This window comes from Alnus glutinosa, chromosome 6, assembly GCF_958979055.1.
Source record: "Alnus glutinosa chromosome 6, dhAlnGlut1.1, whole genome shotgun sequence".
Taxonomy (NCBI): domain Eukaryota; kingdom Viridiplantae; phylum Streptophyta; class Magnoliopsida; order Fagales; family Betulaceae; genus Alnus; species Alnus glutinosa.
The window spans coordinates 14,643,937-14,662,923 of NC_084891.1; the positions used below are offsets into that span (position 1 = coordinate 14,643,937).

Genomic DNA, 18,987 nt, shown 5'->3' on the forward strand with positions numbered 1-18,987 from the left:
TTAGGCCAATGGGAGGGCATCTGGCCGATGACAAGGTAATTCACGATATCTGCGAACCAATGTGCAGGAGTCTGGGAGACGTGCATCAGTTGTTCATCAGGGAATGTCTCAGCAATTGGCACAGCATCTTCATTGAAGTCCACAGTTAGGCTAGATAAGTGGTCTGCTACCACATTCTCAGAACCCTTCTTATTCCGAATCTCAATGTCAAATTCTTGCAACAACGGGATCCACCAGATGAGACAAGATTTAGCATCTTTCTTGGACAGCAGATACTTTAAAGCAGTATGATCCAAGTAAACCAATACTTTAAACCCGAGCAAATAAGATCTAAACTTGTCTTGAGCAAAAACGACAGCTAACAACTCCTTTTCAGTGGTAGAGTAGTTCAGCTGTGCGTCATTCAAGGTCTTGTTGGCATAGTAGATGACATGAGGAAACTTCTTCACTCTTTGCCCCAACACGGCTCCCACAGCATAATCAAAAGCATCACACATTATCTCAAATGGCACAGTCCAATTAGGTGGCTGAATGATTGGTGTGGAAGTTAAGGTCTTCTTTAGGCTTTCAAAGGCTGCATGGCACTCTTCATTGAAATAAAAGGCAGCATCTTTTGCAAGCAAGTTGCATAGAGGTCTTGCTATCTTACTGAAGTCCTTGATGAATCTTCTGTAGAACCTTGCAAATCTCTTTCACTGTCCGCGGGGGCAGAAGGTCGGAGATTAGATCTACTTTGGCTTTGTCAACCTCAATACCTTTGTGAGAAACAACATGCCCCAAAACAATCCCTTGTTTTACCATAAACTGGCATTTTTCCCAATTTAGAACCAAGTTCTTCTCCTTACATCGTACCAACACCAAGGAAAGATGTTGCAGGCACTCCTCAAATGAAGATCCAAAAACAGAGAAGTCATCCATAAATACCTCAAGGTGACGTTCAACCATATCTGAGAAAATGCTGGTCATACATCGCTGAAAAGTAGCAGGTGTATTGCACAAACCAAAAGGCATACGGCAATAGGCAAACGTACTGAAAGGACAAGTAAAAGTGGTCTTCTTTTGATCTATTGGGTCCACTGGAACTTGATTGTAGCCAGAGTAGCCATCAAGGAAATAGTAATAACCATGGCCAGCTAGAATCTCCACCATCTGATCTATGAAAGGCAAAGGAACGTGGTCTTTCCTTGTGGCAGAATTCAGCTATCTATAGTCGATGCACACCCGCCATCCCAACTGAACACGAGTTGGGACCAACTCATTCTCCTTATTCTTGGTTACTATAATTCCAGCCTTCTTAGGCACCACATGAATAGGACTCACCCATTTACTGTCAGAGATTGGGTATATGATACCTGCATTCAGAAGCTTGATTACCTCAGCTCGAACTACCTCTTGCATGGCTGGGTTCAACCATCTATGTGGCTCACGAGAGGGTTTAGCATTTTCTTCCAGGTGAATCTTATGCATCACCACTGCAAGGCTGATGCGTTTTATGTCTCCAATTGACCACCCTATGGCTTCTTTATGTTCTTTCAACACATCTAGCCATTTCTGTTCTTGAGCCTCATTTAGGTCAGCAGCAATGATCACCAGTAGAGATTTAGACGGGTCAAGATATTTGTACTTCAGAGTGTTCGGTAGAGGCTTTGGTTCCCGCTTGGCAGGCTCAGCTGCTGATGGACATGGATCAGGGGATGATGTCTCAATGGTTTCCCTAGTGTTAGTTTCTATCTCAGGAGTTGAGTCTAACAAGGCATCAGCTTGCTCAAGTAATGTTTCCAGGTCCATGTCGCCTCCAAATGCAGTGAGGCACGTTCCCAACTGGTCTTCAACACTTGGTTCGTTGACAATCTCTTCTATTGCAGATGCACTTCTGGCCCCTTCATAATCAAATGGCTACCTGCTGATATAAAAAATATTCAGCTCCATTGTCATGTTCCCAAAAGATAATTTCATGACTCCAGTCCTACAGTTGATTAGGGCATTAGCCATAGCTAAAAAGCAACGCCCTAGTATTACTGGAATCTGAATCTCCACATTTACAACTGGTTCTATGTCTAAGATGATGAAGTCCACAGGGTAGTAGAACTTATCAACTTTGATCAGAACATCTTCAATGATTCCTGTTGGGACTTTCATAGATCTGTCGGCCACCTGAAGTGTCGCTGAAGTGGGTTTCAGCTCTCTTAATCCCAACTGAGCATATACTAAATATGGCAAGAGATTCACACTGGCCCCCAAATCCAAGAGATCTCTTTCAACCTTGGTATCACCTATCATGCACACAATTGTCGGACAACCAGGTTCCTTATACTTGACAGGAATCTTGCACTGCAGAATAGAGCTGACCTGCTCAGTTAGAAAAGCTTTCTTGGGAATAGTTGTCCTTCTCTTGATGGTCACTAAATCCTTTAGAAATTTGGCATACGAAGGTACTTGCTGAATGGCATCGAGGAATGGAATGTTGATCTACACACGTTTAAACACTTCTAAAATATCATCGAACTTTGAGCCTTTCGTGGGAGCCTTAAGTCTTTCTAGAAACGGAGCTTTGGGAACAAACTTCTGGGGACTCTCCTTAGCAATTGGAATGATAACGTTTGTTCCAAGGTCTCTTTCAGGCTTTTCGTAATTTTTCCTCATATTTAACCGCCTCAGTGGCTTCTTCAGGCATAGCCACTTGATTATCCACTCGCCTTCCTGACCTCAAAGTTGTGATGGCTTGCACATGCTCCTGCCCATGAGAAGGGGGGGATGTACTCCCAATAACAAATTGCCCTTTTGGGTTGGGCACTGGTTGACTTGGGACTCCTCTCTTTCTCTTTCCCCCACTTGATTGGCTAATTGGCCAATTTGCCCTTCCATCTTAGCAATAGCTTGATGTGTGAACTGCTTAAGCTCTTGTAGATTTTGGCTATGGCTCATAGTGGCATTCTTAAGCTCTTGTATATTATGGTTAAACCCTTGTATAGTCTGACTGTTGTTCATGGTGGCATTCTTAAGCTCTTGAATATTTTGGCTACTTGCCTGTATGAATGATTTGACTGTATCTTCAAATGATGACTGTGGTTCCGGTTGTGGCACTTGAGTGGTAGACTGAAAAGCAAGAGGTTAGGCTTGGTGAGATGACCGGAACTGATTCTGAGCCTGTGAAGGGAATTCAAAAGGATATTGATTATGAGCTTGATTAGAGGTTCCTCCTTGATTTTGTGGTTGATTTTGCTTCCAAGAGAAATTGGGATGGTTGCGCCATCCTGGATTGTAAGTCTCAGCAAAAGGTCCACTTGTTGGTTTCCTATAATCATTGAAGGCATTGACCTGCTCCGGCGGATATTCAGCCACTGTTTATAGAGATGGACAGTTTTGAGTAAAGTGCATCGGGCTGGCACATAAAGAATATACGTCAGCTTGGTAAATATTTGCTGCAGTTACTGGCTTGTTTAGAGCAATGGCTTCAACTGTACGCATGATATCCTTGAGTTGCCCCCTAATATCTTCATTTCCTTCACCTCATAGAGTCCTTCCTTCTTGGTGGTAGTGGAACATTTACCCTGACGACTTGAAAAATCCCACCGTTGTGAATTATCGGACAGTTCATCCTGAATCTTATGGGTTTCTTCCCCTGTAAGATTCAAGAAAACGCCACCATTCATGGACTCCATCATGTAACGCTCCGGTTGAGTTAACCCATTGTAGAAAAATTGAATGAGCCTCCAAGTCTCAAAACCATGGAGCAAACACTTCATAGTCAGCTCTTTAAACCTCTCTCAGTTATCACAGAATTTTTCGTCCTCCTCCTAGCTGAAAATGTTGATTTTTCGACGAAATTCACTAATCATTGAGATTGGGAAGAATTTGTTGTAGAACTTGGTCAGTAGAATTTCCCAGGAGGTGATGGACTCAGGCAGGTTGGAATGTAATCAGGCCTTCACCTTACCATTTTGGAAAAAAGGAAATAGCCTTAGACGCACCGACTCATCTGAGAAATTTTGACGCCAATAATTGTGAGTTTTGCTGACATATGTGGAGTGAACGCCGGGATAAGTTGGAGCTTTCTTGACATTTGTTGAGGTAACGCTGGGATAAGTTGGAGCAAAACGCTGTTAGAAGATTCATCAAAAAAAAAAACGCAGTTAGAAGTATTGGGATAACATTTCTGGGTTGATGGAATCTTAGTTAAACGTCCCCACCCTCCTGAAATTTCAAAACTACCTGATTTTGTTCTGATTACGTTCTATGAGAAATTGAATCTCAATCTCCTGAAATTTCTCAATCGATCTCCTGAAACATGCTGTGTACAAAGACTATTCTCTCTATATATACCAAATGTATCACCGATAATGATTAAGCAATAAGGCTGCAAAATTATCTTAACTTTCAAATTCTTTCACATATAATACACATCAGAAGCCAAGATTAACGCTACCTCAATCACAAGCCAAGATCAAAGTTCTTGATCAGTCGTCTCGCGTAGCCGCCACCTTAATCTATCTCATTCTTCAGATTTCAAACTAATACCAGTTGCCAACGTCGACTTAAGAAGACAATCTGTAAGCAATTTTTTTCACAGTTTCTTACTCATGATTTATGTCTTTCTTCCTTGATTTTATCTTTACTGATGAAAGAAGTGCGGAACCATACAAATGGGGCTCTTTCTCGAGCTTCTTTCCTTGATTTAGGGAAGTAGAGGATTCAATAAAGAAGATGGCTCTTTCTGTCTCTAATGAATTCTTGTAGTACTGAACTTCCTATTTTATGTTTTATTTGAATATGCATATCAGATAAAGCGATAGACTTTCAGAAATAGCTTAGCTAGGTGGCTGATAGGCGTGTTGATTGTGCTTCCTCGAGACTGATTGCTGCTTTAGTTGAGAAATAGTCCTATCTATATGAACTACTGGGAAGATCACGTGGTTCAAACTTCACCACAAATTGTCATTGGCAATTTGTGTATTTGAAAGACTTGAAGAGACACACTTGAAATAAACCATTTGGAATAAACCTTTGCCATTAATATTCGTACCCTCAACATGTTCTGTGAATCATATATATAAAAAAAAAAAAAAAAGAATAAAAAAGAAAAGAAAGTTAGTGGGTATTTATACCTCAAGTTTTTTGGGACACTTTTATTTTAATTTTTTGCTTTGTTGTTTTGTTCTGACTACAAGTGTTATTTTTGTTGCTTTGTTTTGCAAAGCACACACGAATTCAAACTTCAGCTAGAACAATAATGATAAAAAAATGTCCATGGAAGTTTTTATACTAATTTGTTTTTAAGTTTATAATTAAATAATAAAAAATGTTTATGTAAGTTTTTTATATTTAAATATATGTTATTTGTTATGAAATATTTATTTATACGTGTATTAACGGTGGCAAAGCTAAAATTTTAAATGGGGGAGTCTAGAATTTTTTTTTTTTTTTTTTATGAATAAATAAAAACAGTTCAACAAAAATTAATTAAAAACGATGGCATGTTTTTCAAATTTGTATTTGTAAAAAACTATGATCAAATGTTTGACAAGGTTTTTTTTATAGATATGCTTTTTAAATGTTGTTTAGAATTTGATTGTAGTTCAATTGAATCATTATTCTTCATAATCTCAAGCAACTACAATTATATATTTTATATAATTAAAAATATGAAACAAAAATGATATGTTTATAAACAATTAAATAGAAAAATAATTATAAAAAAATGAAGCAATCTAAACAAAAATAAAATAAAATAATTTTAATAGAAAAATTTTAATTTTAATCCATATAAAAGTATATTACATACCTGAAGGCTAAATTCTGTTCAGAAATTATTTTGAACGGATTGAATGCTTTCAGTCGGAAGAAATACCTAATAACAGTAGTGTTTATTTTTCAAGCCACAACTCACAAGATCTGAAGAGTGAAGGCCAAAGCTATAGAAAAACAAACGTATTTTATGATTTGACATTCAATCTATGACACCATTGACACGCATAGTCACGCACTGGCACACGGCTCCATACAGCTTTGAGAATCCGAATAACAATTTTTTTTTAGACTTCAAGCGGTAGCTGTAGTCTGTGCCCCACTCCACTGCTTGTTACTTGTTTGTTATGGTTAATTAGATCTCAGTCCAAGGTCTTTAAGCTACAGTAAATTACTTTTTACATTAATTTTTTTTTTTTAAGTGACTACTTTTTACTTTTGATTTTAGAGAAATAATCCTTACACATTTTCTTCACAACACCCTCACAACAGGCTGATGTGTAAAGGTGTTTTTCTTTTATTTTATTTTTTTCTATTTTCATTTTGTTTTGGTTGAAAACCGGTTGGAGGGAAAATTAAATTTCATTTTCCCTCCAACGCAGCCCCTCTCTCTCTCTCTCTGTGGCCGGATCTGCCTCCTCCGTCCGTCGTCCCGGTCATCCCCTTCATGGTGCCGTTTCACCGAAGTTTTGCCTCCTCCGTTAGGAACCGCCGCCCCCCTCTCTCTCTCTCTCTCTCTCCCCCGTCGCTCCGGTGCCGATCGTCCTTGTCCCCGTCCCTCTCGGCGGCTTCTCTCTCGGCGGTCAACCACCCTCCTTCACTGGAGTTCTGCCTCCGGCGGATTTGGCGGCCAGATTTGAGTTCTCCTCCTCCGTCGAAACTGCCGCCCTCTCTCAACCTCTTTTCCCCTCGCTCACAGCCGGTTGTCCCCGTCCCTCTCAGCAGCTTCTCTCTCGGCGGTCGGCCACCCACCATTGGGCATCCTTCACCGGCGTTCCGTCTCCGGCCGGTTTTGTCTTCGGCAACGCTAAAGAAAAAGGTTTTCTCTCTCTCTCTGGCTGGATCTGTTGGTACAAACATGGGTTTGGTTTGTTGCTTCACACAGGTGGAGGCAACCAACCCATAATGGTACACCATGCTTTGTTGGTAGGATTATCCTTTGATAAATTTATCATGTCAGAAATTTGAAACAAACAGACCCCATTTTCACGTCTATTTATGAACTAAAAATCAATTCCATGTAACTTCTTGAACTTTGAAAAATCAATTCCAGACCCCATTTGTTGTATGAAATACGGCTCTCGCATGGGACTAAAAGCCTAAAAGACATTTTGGACATGCTCCCATGTTTCACTATTTGTAGCCTTACTGCAATTAAACATCACTATGTCATTGAAGGGATCATTCACTTTTAATAATCTATCACAGTTCGGGTTATTTGAGTATTAACATAGCAACACACTGGTATGAGAGACAAGCAATTTTCATTTATTCTTTCAACCAGTCATTCGTTGTTTCCTATATCAACTTGAACTTACATGAATGATAATTGGTGATTTAATATAAATTAAGCTCATTGCTCATACAGTTGCTGATTTATTAATCATATGGAGGTGTTAGCAGTGTTGCCGTTTGGGGATATCATGTATTTCAAATTAGTTTAAATTGTTTGCAGTAGGGTTGTCTTGCTTCTTGGTAGATAATCCATCATTTTTAACTAGTCATTCAGTTAATTAAATTTCAGTTTCTTCGAAATTGACACTCAGTTAGCTTCAAAAAAAAATATTAATAAATCTTTCTCTGCTTAAAGCATACATATACAGATGGGGACAATGTACCTCATTAAACGAGATCAAATTCGTGAAATCCTGACGACATCTAGTATCATTTTTTTTTTTGAAACATGTAGAGAATTATTATTTACATGAATTCAGAGTTTTTCATTGCTTGATTGTGAGAGCACTATTAGTTTTTCATCTGCTTTGTTGTTTTGAGTGTATAGCTTAACAGTTTTGCCTTTATTTTGTTGAGGTTGTAGTTTTGGTTTCATGTTGGAACCGAGATTCTGGTGTTTACCAGAGAGTTGTATTGACTTTGTTTGGTTAATATAGCTTTAATTCATTCAAAAAAAAAAAAAATCCTTCTGCTGGATCATTTTTCTCATGCTTGCTGTTTAGTTGTTTCTTTTGTAGTTTTGTTTGGTTGTTTGCCTAGAGACAATCTCTGGTTGTAAGGTGTTCCGTTTGAGGTTGTTTCCCTTTGTATGTAAGTTGATTCTTTTGTCAATATATAGATCTACTTGTTCTTTCAAAAAAAAAAATGTTTTAACATTTTCATCAATAGGTTCTAGAACAATATGGGTAATTAAAGTAATTGTCTATGAAATTAAATTGTGAGAAATAACTTTAATAATGGCTCACTTTTTTGGGGATTTTGTCCTTGCTTGTCTATATTATGTTCCTAATATATGCATGTAGTGTGTGGACCTTTATCTTCATCAATCATCTAGCTTGTATTATCTGTAGCTCATAGGAATACACTAGAATCGTTAGTGCAACACCAAAGACCCATGATTACAATTATAAAGAGGGTGGAATATTTAATTGGAAAATTAGCCAAATTTGGAGCCACGCATGAGAGTATTACTAGGGCCACAACTTTTTAGACACCCATAAATGGATAGTTGCCTTTTGTTATTTGTGCCAAAATTAGGGAGTAAAGTACCAAAATTTAAAGTTTAATGAAAGGATTGCAAACAATGAGTAGTCATATGAGGTGATAAAATATAATTTTACCTAATTGTTAATATGAAAAAGACTAATATAATATGCCCGAAAGGTTTAATTAATTCATTATGAGATTACATTTTTTGGTTATTCAAATATTTTTTTTAGGATCATACATATATGAACCTGGAATGGATTGTGATTTTTTTTGTTAGTAGTTTATGACATTTATTCTTATGTTTTCATGCAGGAAGCTGGGGATTTTGATTTTTTTTTATTAGTAGTTTATGACATTTATTCTTATGTTTTCATGCAGGAAGCTAGGGATTGTGATTTTTTTTAGTGGGTTGATAACCAGATGACTTTTTATGAGAAGAGATTGGAGGAACATACGAGAGACATGAAAGGATGCTAGAAGTTGATGCTAGAATGAAAGGATGGAAACAAAAAGGTTAAAAATGTACTGCAACATGTATTGGTTTCTAAACTTTTAATGGTCTGTAATTTTGGGAAAGCATCTTAATTACTTGACTAGGGCATGCACTAGCTTTACTAACTGTAGCTAGTGCATCTTAAACTGGAGCATGTAACGCAAATTGACATATTGTCTTCACTGTAAAAGAACAGACAAAAGCAGTTATGTGAGAAGCAATTGATCACATTCACATAATACTTTACGAGAACTGGTCTTCCATACCAGGAAGGGAACATGGTTCGAGATAAACACCATGATTATAAATGGAATGCCTATTAATTTCAGTGCCATTTATAAGACCACTTGGCTCTTACTAACAATTGGGAATTGAAGTTCTAATCTAAACTGTGCTTAGACAGACACATGGGCTGAGAGAGTGATGTGGATAAAGGACAAAGACAACCATTGTGCAAAAGTTATTGAAAAAGGGAAATGATCTATACACAAAAGCCTCACAACTCTCGCACAACAGTCTTACGTGGCAAGAATATTTTATTGTTTTTTTTTGTTTTTTGGTTCATGCGGCTAGAAAACACTGGAGAGGGGGAAAATCAAATTTCCCCGCACCACTGCCACTGCCCAGTCCCTATCTCTCTCTCAAATTTCTGTCCGTACAGCTCGCCCATCGCCCGTCGCCGGTCGCCCGTCGTCCGTCGTCCGTGTCTTCCCCCTCCGGCAGGCAGATCCTCTCCAGCTCTCTCTCTCTCTTCGGCGTATTTCCTCTCTCCGGCGCTTCCCACTCCGCCAGAGACGGTCGTCCGTCGTCTTCCCCCTCCGGCAGATCCTCTCCAGCTCTCTCTCTCTCCGGCGCTTCCCGCTCCGCCAGATTCGGTCGTCCGTCGTCTTCCCCCTCCGGCAGATCCTCTCCAGCTCTCTCTCTCTCTCTCCGGCGGTTTTCCTCTCTTCGCCGTTCTCTCTCGGCGTCCGGCGTCCTCTGTCGTCCGGCAGATCTCGTCCCAGTCCAGCTCTGTCTCCGGCAGATCTTCTCTCCGGCGGGCAGGTATTTTTTTTTCTTCTTCTTTTTTGCTGCTACATTCTGTTTGTGCTGCTTTAAAGTTTTGGGATGTGATTGTGATTTTAGCTTATCTTGTTATGCTCTCAGTCCTTATTGATTGTGACTACCAAGAAGATTGTTCTGAGGTTGCAGTGCTAAGTTAGAGATTGCATTTGTTCTTTGCCTTGTTTCTTGCTTTTTGCTGATGCTTGGCTGTTGACTTGTATTTGCAGAGGTGCAAGCATTTTGAAATTGGTGGAGATAGGAAGGGTCCTTACAACCCAAGCTTGCTGGAGTGGATTTGGAAGCAGAGAAAAAGTAGCATGTTGGGAAGACAGTCAAAAGATAGCCTCGCAGTGATCTTGTTGTGGGGCATGTGCAGAATCCGTGAATTTTGAAATTTATTACAACCAATGTTATCATTCAGCATTTTTTTTTTTTTTTTTTGGGGTACCACGGGGGCATGAGCTCAATTACATACAAATGGTTTGGTGAATATGTTGCAGTTTATAGGTGCTTTATATTCATTTGTGAGTATAGTAGGAAATTATGTAAATCCTTTTGAGAAAGTACTTGTAAAAACGTTCACATGTGAATTCCTATAAAAGAAACTATAGTTTTACAGTATATTGTTGATATTGAGAACACACCATTAGAATGGCACACTATATCTGTTTTGGTGCATTTCCATGTGAACTAGGTTTCGGTGAGGATAAAAGGCTACATTTATGCTTGCAGACTAGTTAGTTTTCACAATTGAAGTTGCAAAAGTCTCCATTGGTTCTTTCTTTCTTGTTTGCTTTAGCTTATTTCATCAGAAATTATTTTACAATCTAAAATTGTTTACTTTTTTATCCATTTAATTGAATATGGGATTTTGTTTTTTGGATTCGAAATGGCCAGACCAGTCCATCATGTTTCAGTAGGTGTGGAGCAGGCCACCAATCATTTTTTGCTAGGATCCAACATGCCAATCAAACATGTAAAAAGTTACATTTGCGCTTATACATGTTACGTGTTACAGTGCGCCAGACTATTCTGATTAGTTTGTTCTGGTGTGATTTACAAGTGGTTATCTGAAGCTGATAGAAATTGTGCTGCACAAAATCCTGAACTTGATGATAATGGTATTCTCCATCTGAGAGCAGTTCTTGGAACTTGTCTGAACATGGTTGCTAATTTGACTAAGGATTGCATTGATGGCACCCATCTACTGGAGAATAAGAGATTAGCATCACGCAAACTACTTCAAATGAAACTTGTTTTCTGTGTTGAATAAACTATAACATTTGCCAAGCTGGCTCATGAAATTCAATGTCTTGAATTTTTTTTTTCAAAAGAAATCTTGTAGCCCTGACTGGACAAGGTAAGTTGAATAAAAAGTCAAATAAAGAAAGGAAAGGCAAGAATGGTGAGAGAGATGAGAGGCAGGATACCCGTAATCTTGCCCCAACCATATGGCGGTGATAAAGGGGAGAGGCCTGCAATTATTATTTCATAAGAAAAATTTGCAAGTTTGATTGATAAAAACTGCAAATTCAAGCGAAGACCGACTATGCTTTCATCAGATATCTGCCTACCCAATAACTCATCGGTATACAATGAATCACTAACACCAACTCACACCCTTAAAATGCTTCCAATCAACTCCTATGAAGCAATTAGATAGCTTACATAATTTCCTACTATACTCACAAATGAATATAAAGCACCTATAAACTGCAACATATTCACCAAACCATTTGTATGTAATTGAGCTCATGCCCCCGTGGTACCCCAAAAAAAAAAAAAAAATGCTGAATGATAACATTGGTTGTAATAAATTTCAAAATTCACGGATTCTGCACATGCCCCACAACAAGATCACTGCGAGGCTATCTTTTGACTGTCTTCCCAACATGCTACTTTTTCTCTGCTTCCAAATCCACTCCAGCAAGCTTGGGTTGTAAGGACCCTTCCTATCTCCACCAATTTCAAAATGCTTGCACCTCTGCAAATACAGGTCAACAGCCAAGCATCAGCAAAAAGCAAGAAACAAGGCAAAGAACAAATGCAATCTCTAACTTAGCACTGCAACCTCAGAACAATCTTCTTGGTAGTCACAATCAATAAGGACTGAGAGCATAACAAGATAAGCTAAAATCACAATCACATCCTAAAACTTTAAAGCAGCACAAACAGAATGTAGCAGCAAAAAAGAAGAAAAAAAAAAATACCTGCCCGACGGAGAGAAGATCTGCCGGAGACAGAGCTGGACTGGGACGAGATCTGCCGGACGACAGAGGACGCCGGACGCCGAGAGAGAACGGCGAAGAGAAGGGCGGACGCCGGACGCCGAGAGAGAACGGCGAAGAGAGGAAAACCGCCGGAGAGAGAGAGAGAGAGCTGGAGAGGATCTGTCGGAGGGGGAAGACGACGGACGACCGAATCTGGCGGAGCGGGAAGCGCCGGAGGGAGAGAGAGAGAGCTGGAGAGGATCTGCCGGAGGGGGAAGACGACGGACGACCGTCTCTGGCGGAGTGGGAAGCGCCGGAGAGAGGAAATACGCCGGAGAGAGAGAGAGAGAGCTGGAGAGGATCTGCCTGCCGGAGGGGGAAGACACGGACGACGGGCGACCGGCGACGGGCGATGGGCGAGCTGTACGAACAGAAATTTGAGAGAGAGATAGGGACTGGGCAGTGGCAGTGGTGCGGGGAAATTTGATTTTCCCCCTCTCCAGTGTTTTCTAGCCGCATGAACCAAAAAACAAAAAAAACAATAAAATATTCTTGCCACGTATGACTGTTGTGCGAGAGTTGTGAGGCTTTTGTGTATAGATCATTTCCCATTGAAAATGTCTTTCAAATCATGTACAATAATTTCTTAGCACAGATGTGGGTCAAAAGTTAATGGATCAAACATACGCTGAAATGCCTTTTAGGTACATCAAGCATCTTTAGTGGGAAATTTTCACGTGAACCAGTTGGAAGCCTTAATGAACTCCATAGAAGTTGTTTCTAATCATCCACAAAAGGCCCTCAATAAATGGGCAAGTCAGAAAAATGTCATAAGCATAACAAAAAAAAATCCTATTATTGGACACTACGGGAATCACACACCAAAGTATATTATGTTGAAAAATGTCAAGTAGGCAGAGCACCAATATCACTTCAACACACTGCATCAGAGAAGTACATGCATCAAAACATGTAAAAACCCATAAACATATTCTTCTAGAAGGCAATTGAAATCATTCTAAAACACCTAGCCTATATTTAGTTTAGGGGATGGTAAAGTATAGTAATGAAGCACAACAGCAGGAGTAAAATCTACAACACAATGATTATGGGATATAAAAATGAACTTAACCACAAGAACAAACAGTAGATGGTCATACATTACAAGCTATTATGTGATCCAAAATTACATTTGATGTTCCCTTAAAAGGGGATGATCATACATTACAAGCTCATATATATATAGATATATATATATATATATATATATACTGGGACATCTGAAGATATACAACCTCAAAATACACTCTACATGTGAAGGGAGATCGAATACCATCCAAAATATCACTCCTATATAAGAACCACAAAAAAATAAAAGAATTGAGTCAATCTTTTCCAGTACATCCAGGAGTCCATTCGAAAGCCAACTCCATTACAAATTTACAACTCCCACACAAAATATCCCTTTTACCTCTGCAAGAAAACATATACATACTATAAAACAGGACTATTATATTGGTCTCAAGAAAACACAACCAAAACAAAACTACAACACAAACAAAAGTGAAAAAATTAACCATTTTCATGGTCATCTTGATGGGTTAAAGCATCGTCAAATTCTCCCCCGTCATCCAATCATGAACTTGAAAAGTCCATTTAGGAAAGTGCTATATTAAAAAGTACTATAAGTTAATTGCATGAGAAAATGTAAGAATGTGTTAATAATAAGTTGATGCCAATAACAATAAAATTCCATTACACATTAGAGAATTGTAGAAAAAGTAAGACTAGACATGAATAATAAAACAAGAATAGTGAGAGCGAGGCTCTCTTACTCTTGCTTAAAGATGATGGATTCTAATTTACAGGAAATTAATTCCCTGTCTCATGTGGTATAATCAAAATTTAGACAATTATAGCCAAATTTATTATAAAAATCTACTTGCATAATTACCGTCCTCTTATGGTTAATTGTTCCAACCATTCCATTTTATTAATGGTCCTTTGATGGGACCACAAAATTTTCATTCAGATGACTGATCTTTTCATCTCAATGACAAGAACAGTACTGGACCGAGTAAAATATACTTGGCTTCATGTGTTGAGGTGTGGACTAATTAGTATTTGATATTCACTTTTTTAAGGGTTAAAGACAAAAGAAACCTATGTTCAATTGGAGAACAATTTGGAGGATGAATATAACTTTTTAAAGGGTTTACAAAACAGAGGCAAAACAGCTAAACCAACTAGCAAACCAAAGCTAGACACACAGTAGCTTCTCTAAAACTTTTCTGAGCTAATGATAATTGAGAGTGAAAGTAAAAAATCAAAAATTAAAATTACATATAAACATGTTGCAGTAAAGTTAAGTTTCTGTCTAATATGTGGACTCTGGTGGTGCACTAATGCTATCTATATATTTATTCAAGTTCCTATAGTTCTTGACTTGTTCTTAAGCATGAAAAGGTATAGTAGCAAGTTCCCATGTTTGTTCAAGTTCTTGACTTGTTCTTAAGCATGAAAAGATACACCCAAAAGAGACAACCGAGCTACCAAAATAGAGTTTGGAAAATGGTTTTGTTATGCCAAAATGGAGAGAGAGAGAGAGAGAGAGAGAGAGAGAGAGAGAGAGAGAGAGAGAGAGAGAGAGAGAGAGAGAGAGAGAGAGAGAGAGAGAGAGAGAGAGAGAGAGAGACCTTTATTTTAGCGTTGCCTGAGACGAAACGTCGGTGAAGGATGCCCGGTGGTGGGTGGCTGACAAACGAGAGGGACGGGGACGACGGGCTATGAGCGAGTGGGAGAGAGGTTGAGAGAGGGCGGCGGTTTTGACGGAGGAGGAGAACTCCGGTGAAGCGGCGCCGGCAAGGGGATGACCGGACGACGGAGGACGAGGCAGCACTGTACGGAGACAGATCTGGCCTCCAAATCCGCTAGAGGCAAAACGCCAGTGAAGGAGGGTGGCCGACCGCCGAGAGAGAAGCCGCCGAGAGGGACGGGGACAGGGACGACCGGCACCGGAGCGAGCGGGGGAGAGAGAGAGAGGGGGGCGGCGGTTCCTAACGAAGGAGGCAAAACTCCGGTGAAGCGGCGTCAGGAAGGGGATGACCGGGACGACGGACGGAGGAGGCAGATCCGGCCAGAGAGAGAGAGAGAGAGAGGAGCGTTCCAGAGAGAGAAAGAGAGGGGCTACGTTGGAGGGGAAATGAAATTTAATTTCCCCTCCAACCTGTTTTCAACCAAAACAAATGAAAAGAGAGAAAAATAAAATAAAAGAAAAACACCTTTACACGTCAGCCAGTTGTGCGGGTGTTGTGAAGAAAATGTGTAAGGATCATTTCTCTTGATTTTATGATTTAAGCCTCCAAAAGGACGCCACTGCTTTTTAGACTTATCACATCTGATGATTTTTTGATCCAATCCGTCCTTGTCCAGTTGTCCTTGTAGCTGCAATCTCAAGTTTGTAGAGTTGTAGACTTGACTGCTGAGTGATGAGTCTTGACTTTTTAATTTGTAGACTTCATTTGACGGTGCGTTTTGATCCTTTTGGAGACAAGGAAAAAAAATGTTGCCTTGTCACTTGTCAGCTTGTCCTCCACCTTCATCCGGACCCTTCTTCAACCTCTCGACTCTGTATTTTTTTTTTTTGCCTTACAGAAATGAAAAACGTTTGAGTTAAGGCAGACAAAACCAAAAAAAAAAAAAAAACCACGGCAATAGGTGGGCAAGTTTGCCCTTGATGAATTGTTAAGGGGGGGCATTCCAGGGGCATCAACACTACCGGCAAAATTTTCAGGAGGACCAGGATTACGTTTCTGTGTTTTACTTCCTTATTTCACACTTCTACTGTTCATGTGTTTAGAAGTTTCAGCGATATTAGGGATTAAGACCCAGGAAGACGACCATGACGTGGACACTTCCAAGTCTTTTATCAAAACGTTGTGTTTAAGTAAATTATAAACACTGCGTTTATTTGAGCAAAAAGGCTCAGATGGCTTCTTAGGTGCGCGTGTAGTAGATTCTTCAGAGTTACAAAACTGCGTCATTTTTTTAGGATTTTAAACTTTAGCCGTTTATTAGAGTATTGAGTAACTTGAGTTAAGTTGCTCAGTTACGTGTTGATTTTTTTGTTTCTTTCTTTTTTTTTTCTTTTTTTTTTTCTTTTTTTTTTTTTAATGAGAGTTGAGTTAAAAAAACGCATGTAGTTTGTTGATTTGATTTTTTTATTTTTTATTTATTTATTAGTCTAATTTTTTTTAAGGGTATTTATTAGTCTGATTAGTGCCGACACATGCATATATAAGAATTTAAAACGTAAATTATGTGTTTTTTATTTTGCTTTTTTTTTTTTTTTTTTCTAAGCAAACATAAGGGAAAAAGGGAAAGTGAAAAAACATAAACTAAGATGCAATTTGACTTTTACAAAATTTGAAACAAGCTCAGTTCAAGAATATACCAGTTCGGCAGTCCAACTGTAATTTTAGAATTGCCATCTATGAGATTCAGTCAACCAAAATTTTCTTTTTCAAACCGTTAAATAATTCAAATAAAGTGTTTAGAGCGGGAAAAAAAAAATGACTAAAATAGTGCAAAAAGGCAATACTTTTTCTGACTATTTATATTTGTTGAAAATTCCAGGCATGTAATCAAATTTCTAAAATAATTAATTTTTAAATTTATTATTAAATAATAAAAATGTCTACATAAGCTTTTATATTTATATAGTTCAACCAAATTAATTGCTTGTGAATGTGTGTATATGTATATGTATATTTATATAGTTCACCCATTTTTGTTCAACTTTACTTTTTAATTTTGACCCTCTGAACTAAAATTCTGGCTCTGCTACTGTCAGGGGCATAGAAAAAAATTAAACTAAGGGTAAGGAGATTTTTTAGGAAGTGAGGAGGGGCATTTGAACCCTCTCGACCCCCCTCCCTCCGCCCTTGTGTATAATATATAGTTAAATTATTTTTAAAAGTGTATAAAGTCTATAATTATAGTTATTTGAGAAAAACAATAATGATTTCATTGAGTTCCAATTAAATTTTAAATGAGCTCGTGTCATAGTAGATTTAACAAATATGAAATATGAAAACTCGTCAAGGAAAATTGAATAAATTAACATTAAGCGTGACAAAATAAATTGTAAGTTATTACCACTAGGCCTCAAGTTATATCCTTGTTATATTTTTATTGCGCTTCTTAACTTAAAATAAAGCCCATTCCTTAATATTAATCTCATATTTCAGCATAATCATTGAAGTCATACACAATAGTCTATCATGTGGGTAATGTTGAGTATCTTTAATAATATCATTATCATATTTCTTTTATCTAAACTCTTTGTTTCTCACTTTAGATAAATCATTTTTGTATAACTTTTAAATGCTAGTTAATTAGTTCTTATGCATTTGATGTAGTTAAGAGATGAACAAGAGTTGGATGACAGAGAATAGATGGTCGGAAGAGTATGTTAGAGGGGTTAATGAGTTTTTGGAGTTCGCATTTAACAACAGGGCTATTAATGGTACGATTCGTTGCCCATGTACGAGGTGTGCCAATGGCACCTCGTGGGTACAGGGTATGGTATATGCACATTTGATAAATTATGGGATTTGTCAGGGTTACACTTGTTGGTATGCTCATGGGGAACAACTTGGAGCTACTTCTAGTCAGGCTACTAACACCCTTATTCATTGGGAGCCACTACATGACGGTTCTAGCGGGATGCGTGACATGTTACAAGAGGTTTTTCCCACTCATTATCTCGGACAAGATCCTGGTTTGAGTCAATGCCCTATATCAGAAATGGGTGATGAAACTGAAGGTGTATACGAAGATCGACAAGGTGCCAGTGAGGGGACTCAAAAGTTTTATAATTTTCTGAATGATGCCAACAAGCCATTATATGAAGGGTGCACTGAATATACTAAGTTTTCCGCTATTGTAGACTTGTATAATTTAAAATGTATGGGTGGATGGTCTAATAAGTCTTTTACATGGTTGCTTGAAATATTGAATAAAATGCTTCAATCGGATTCCTCGTTACCAAAGAATACATATGAGGTTAAAAAGTACAGGAGGGAGTTAGGGCTTGGATATGAGAAGATTCCGGTTTGTGTTAATGGTTGCATGTTGTTTTGGAAGGACAACGAGAATGCGGAAAACTGTAAAGTGTGTGGAAAGTCAAAGTGGAAGCAGAATAAAGATGGGGTTGAGTCATCACAAAAATTGAAGAGAAAACCAAAGAAGGTATTGCGGTGGTTTCCTTTGAAATCAAGATTGCAAAGGCTATTCATGTCATCGAAAACCGCTTTACATATGAAGTGGCATGCTGAGAAGCGCACGGATGACGGTATATTATGGCATCCGGCTAATGCCTTAGCTTGGAAGGCATTTGATTCAAAGTACCCGGATTTTGCTTCTGACTCGCGCAATGTTAGGCTTGGGTTAGCGACAGATGGATTTAATCCGTTCAGCAACATGAGCTCTAGTTACAGTACTTGGCTGGTTATATTGGTACCGTACAATTTTCCTCCTTGGATGTGCATGAAACAATCATCGTTAATGTTGTCATTGCTTATTCCAGGTCGAAAATCACCCTCTTTCAAAATAGATGTGTACCTAGAGCCTCTAATATTAGAGTTGAAGGAATTATGGGATGTTGGAGAACCAACCTATGATGTATCCTCTAATCAGACATTTACGATGCATGCTGCTTTGATGTGGACGATAAATGATTTTCCTGCGTATGGTGATGTGTCTGGGTGGAGTACAAAAGGACGTTTTGCATGTCCATGTTGTATGGGTAATACAAAGTCTGAGTGATTA

General features: G+C 38.6%; 2 protein-coding genes and 1 long non-coding RNA gene across 3 annotated transcripts; 2 read left to right on the top strand and 1 right to left on the bottom strand.

Annotated features, from left to right (window-relative positions):
* The first annotated feature begins 9,373 nt into the window (after positions 1-9,373).
* Positions 9,374-10,569, top strand: LOC133870043 (uncharacterized). The gene is made up of 2 exons (XR_009900631.1): positions 9,374-9,946; positions 10,174-10,569. It is a non-coding gene; the product is annotated as an uncharacterized LOC133870043 (long non-coding RNA).
* An 823-nt stretch (positions 10,570-11,392) lies between these two features.
* LOC133871556 (uncharacterized) lies at positions 11,393-12,873 on the bottom strand. Its single transcript, XM_062308986.1, has 3 exons — positions 12,844-12,873; positions 12,157-12,665; positions 11,393-11,930 (listed from the first exon to the last, which is right to left on the bottom strand). The coding sequence occupies exons 1-3, from the start codon at positions 12,871-12,873 to the stop codon at positions 11,804-11,806; spliced, it is 666 nt and encodes a 221-aa protein (XP_062164970.1). The 3' UTR covers positions 11,393-11,803.
* A 4,710-nt stretch (positions 12,874-17,583) lies between these two features.
* Positions 17,584-18,984, top strand: LOC133871558 (uncharacterized). The gene has a single exon (XM_062308987.1). The coding sequence runs from the start codon at positions 17,584-17,586 to the stop codon at positions 18,982-18,984; it is 1,401 nt and encodes a 466-aa protein (XP_062164971.1).
* Positions 18,985-18,987: the final 3 nt, after the last annotated feature.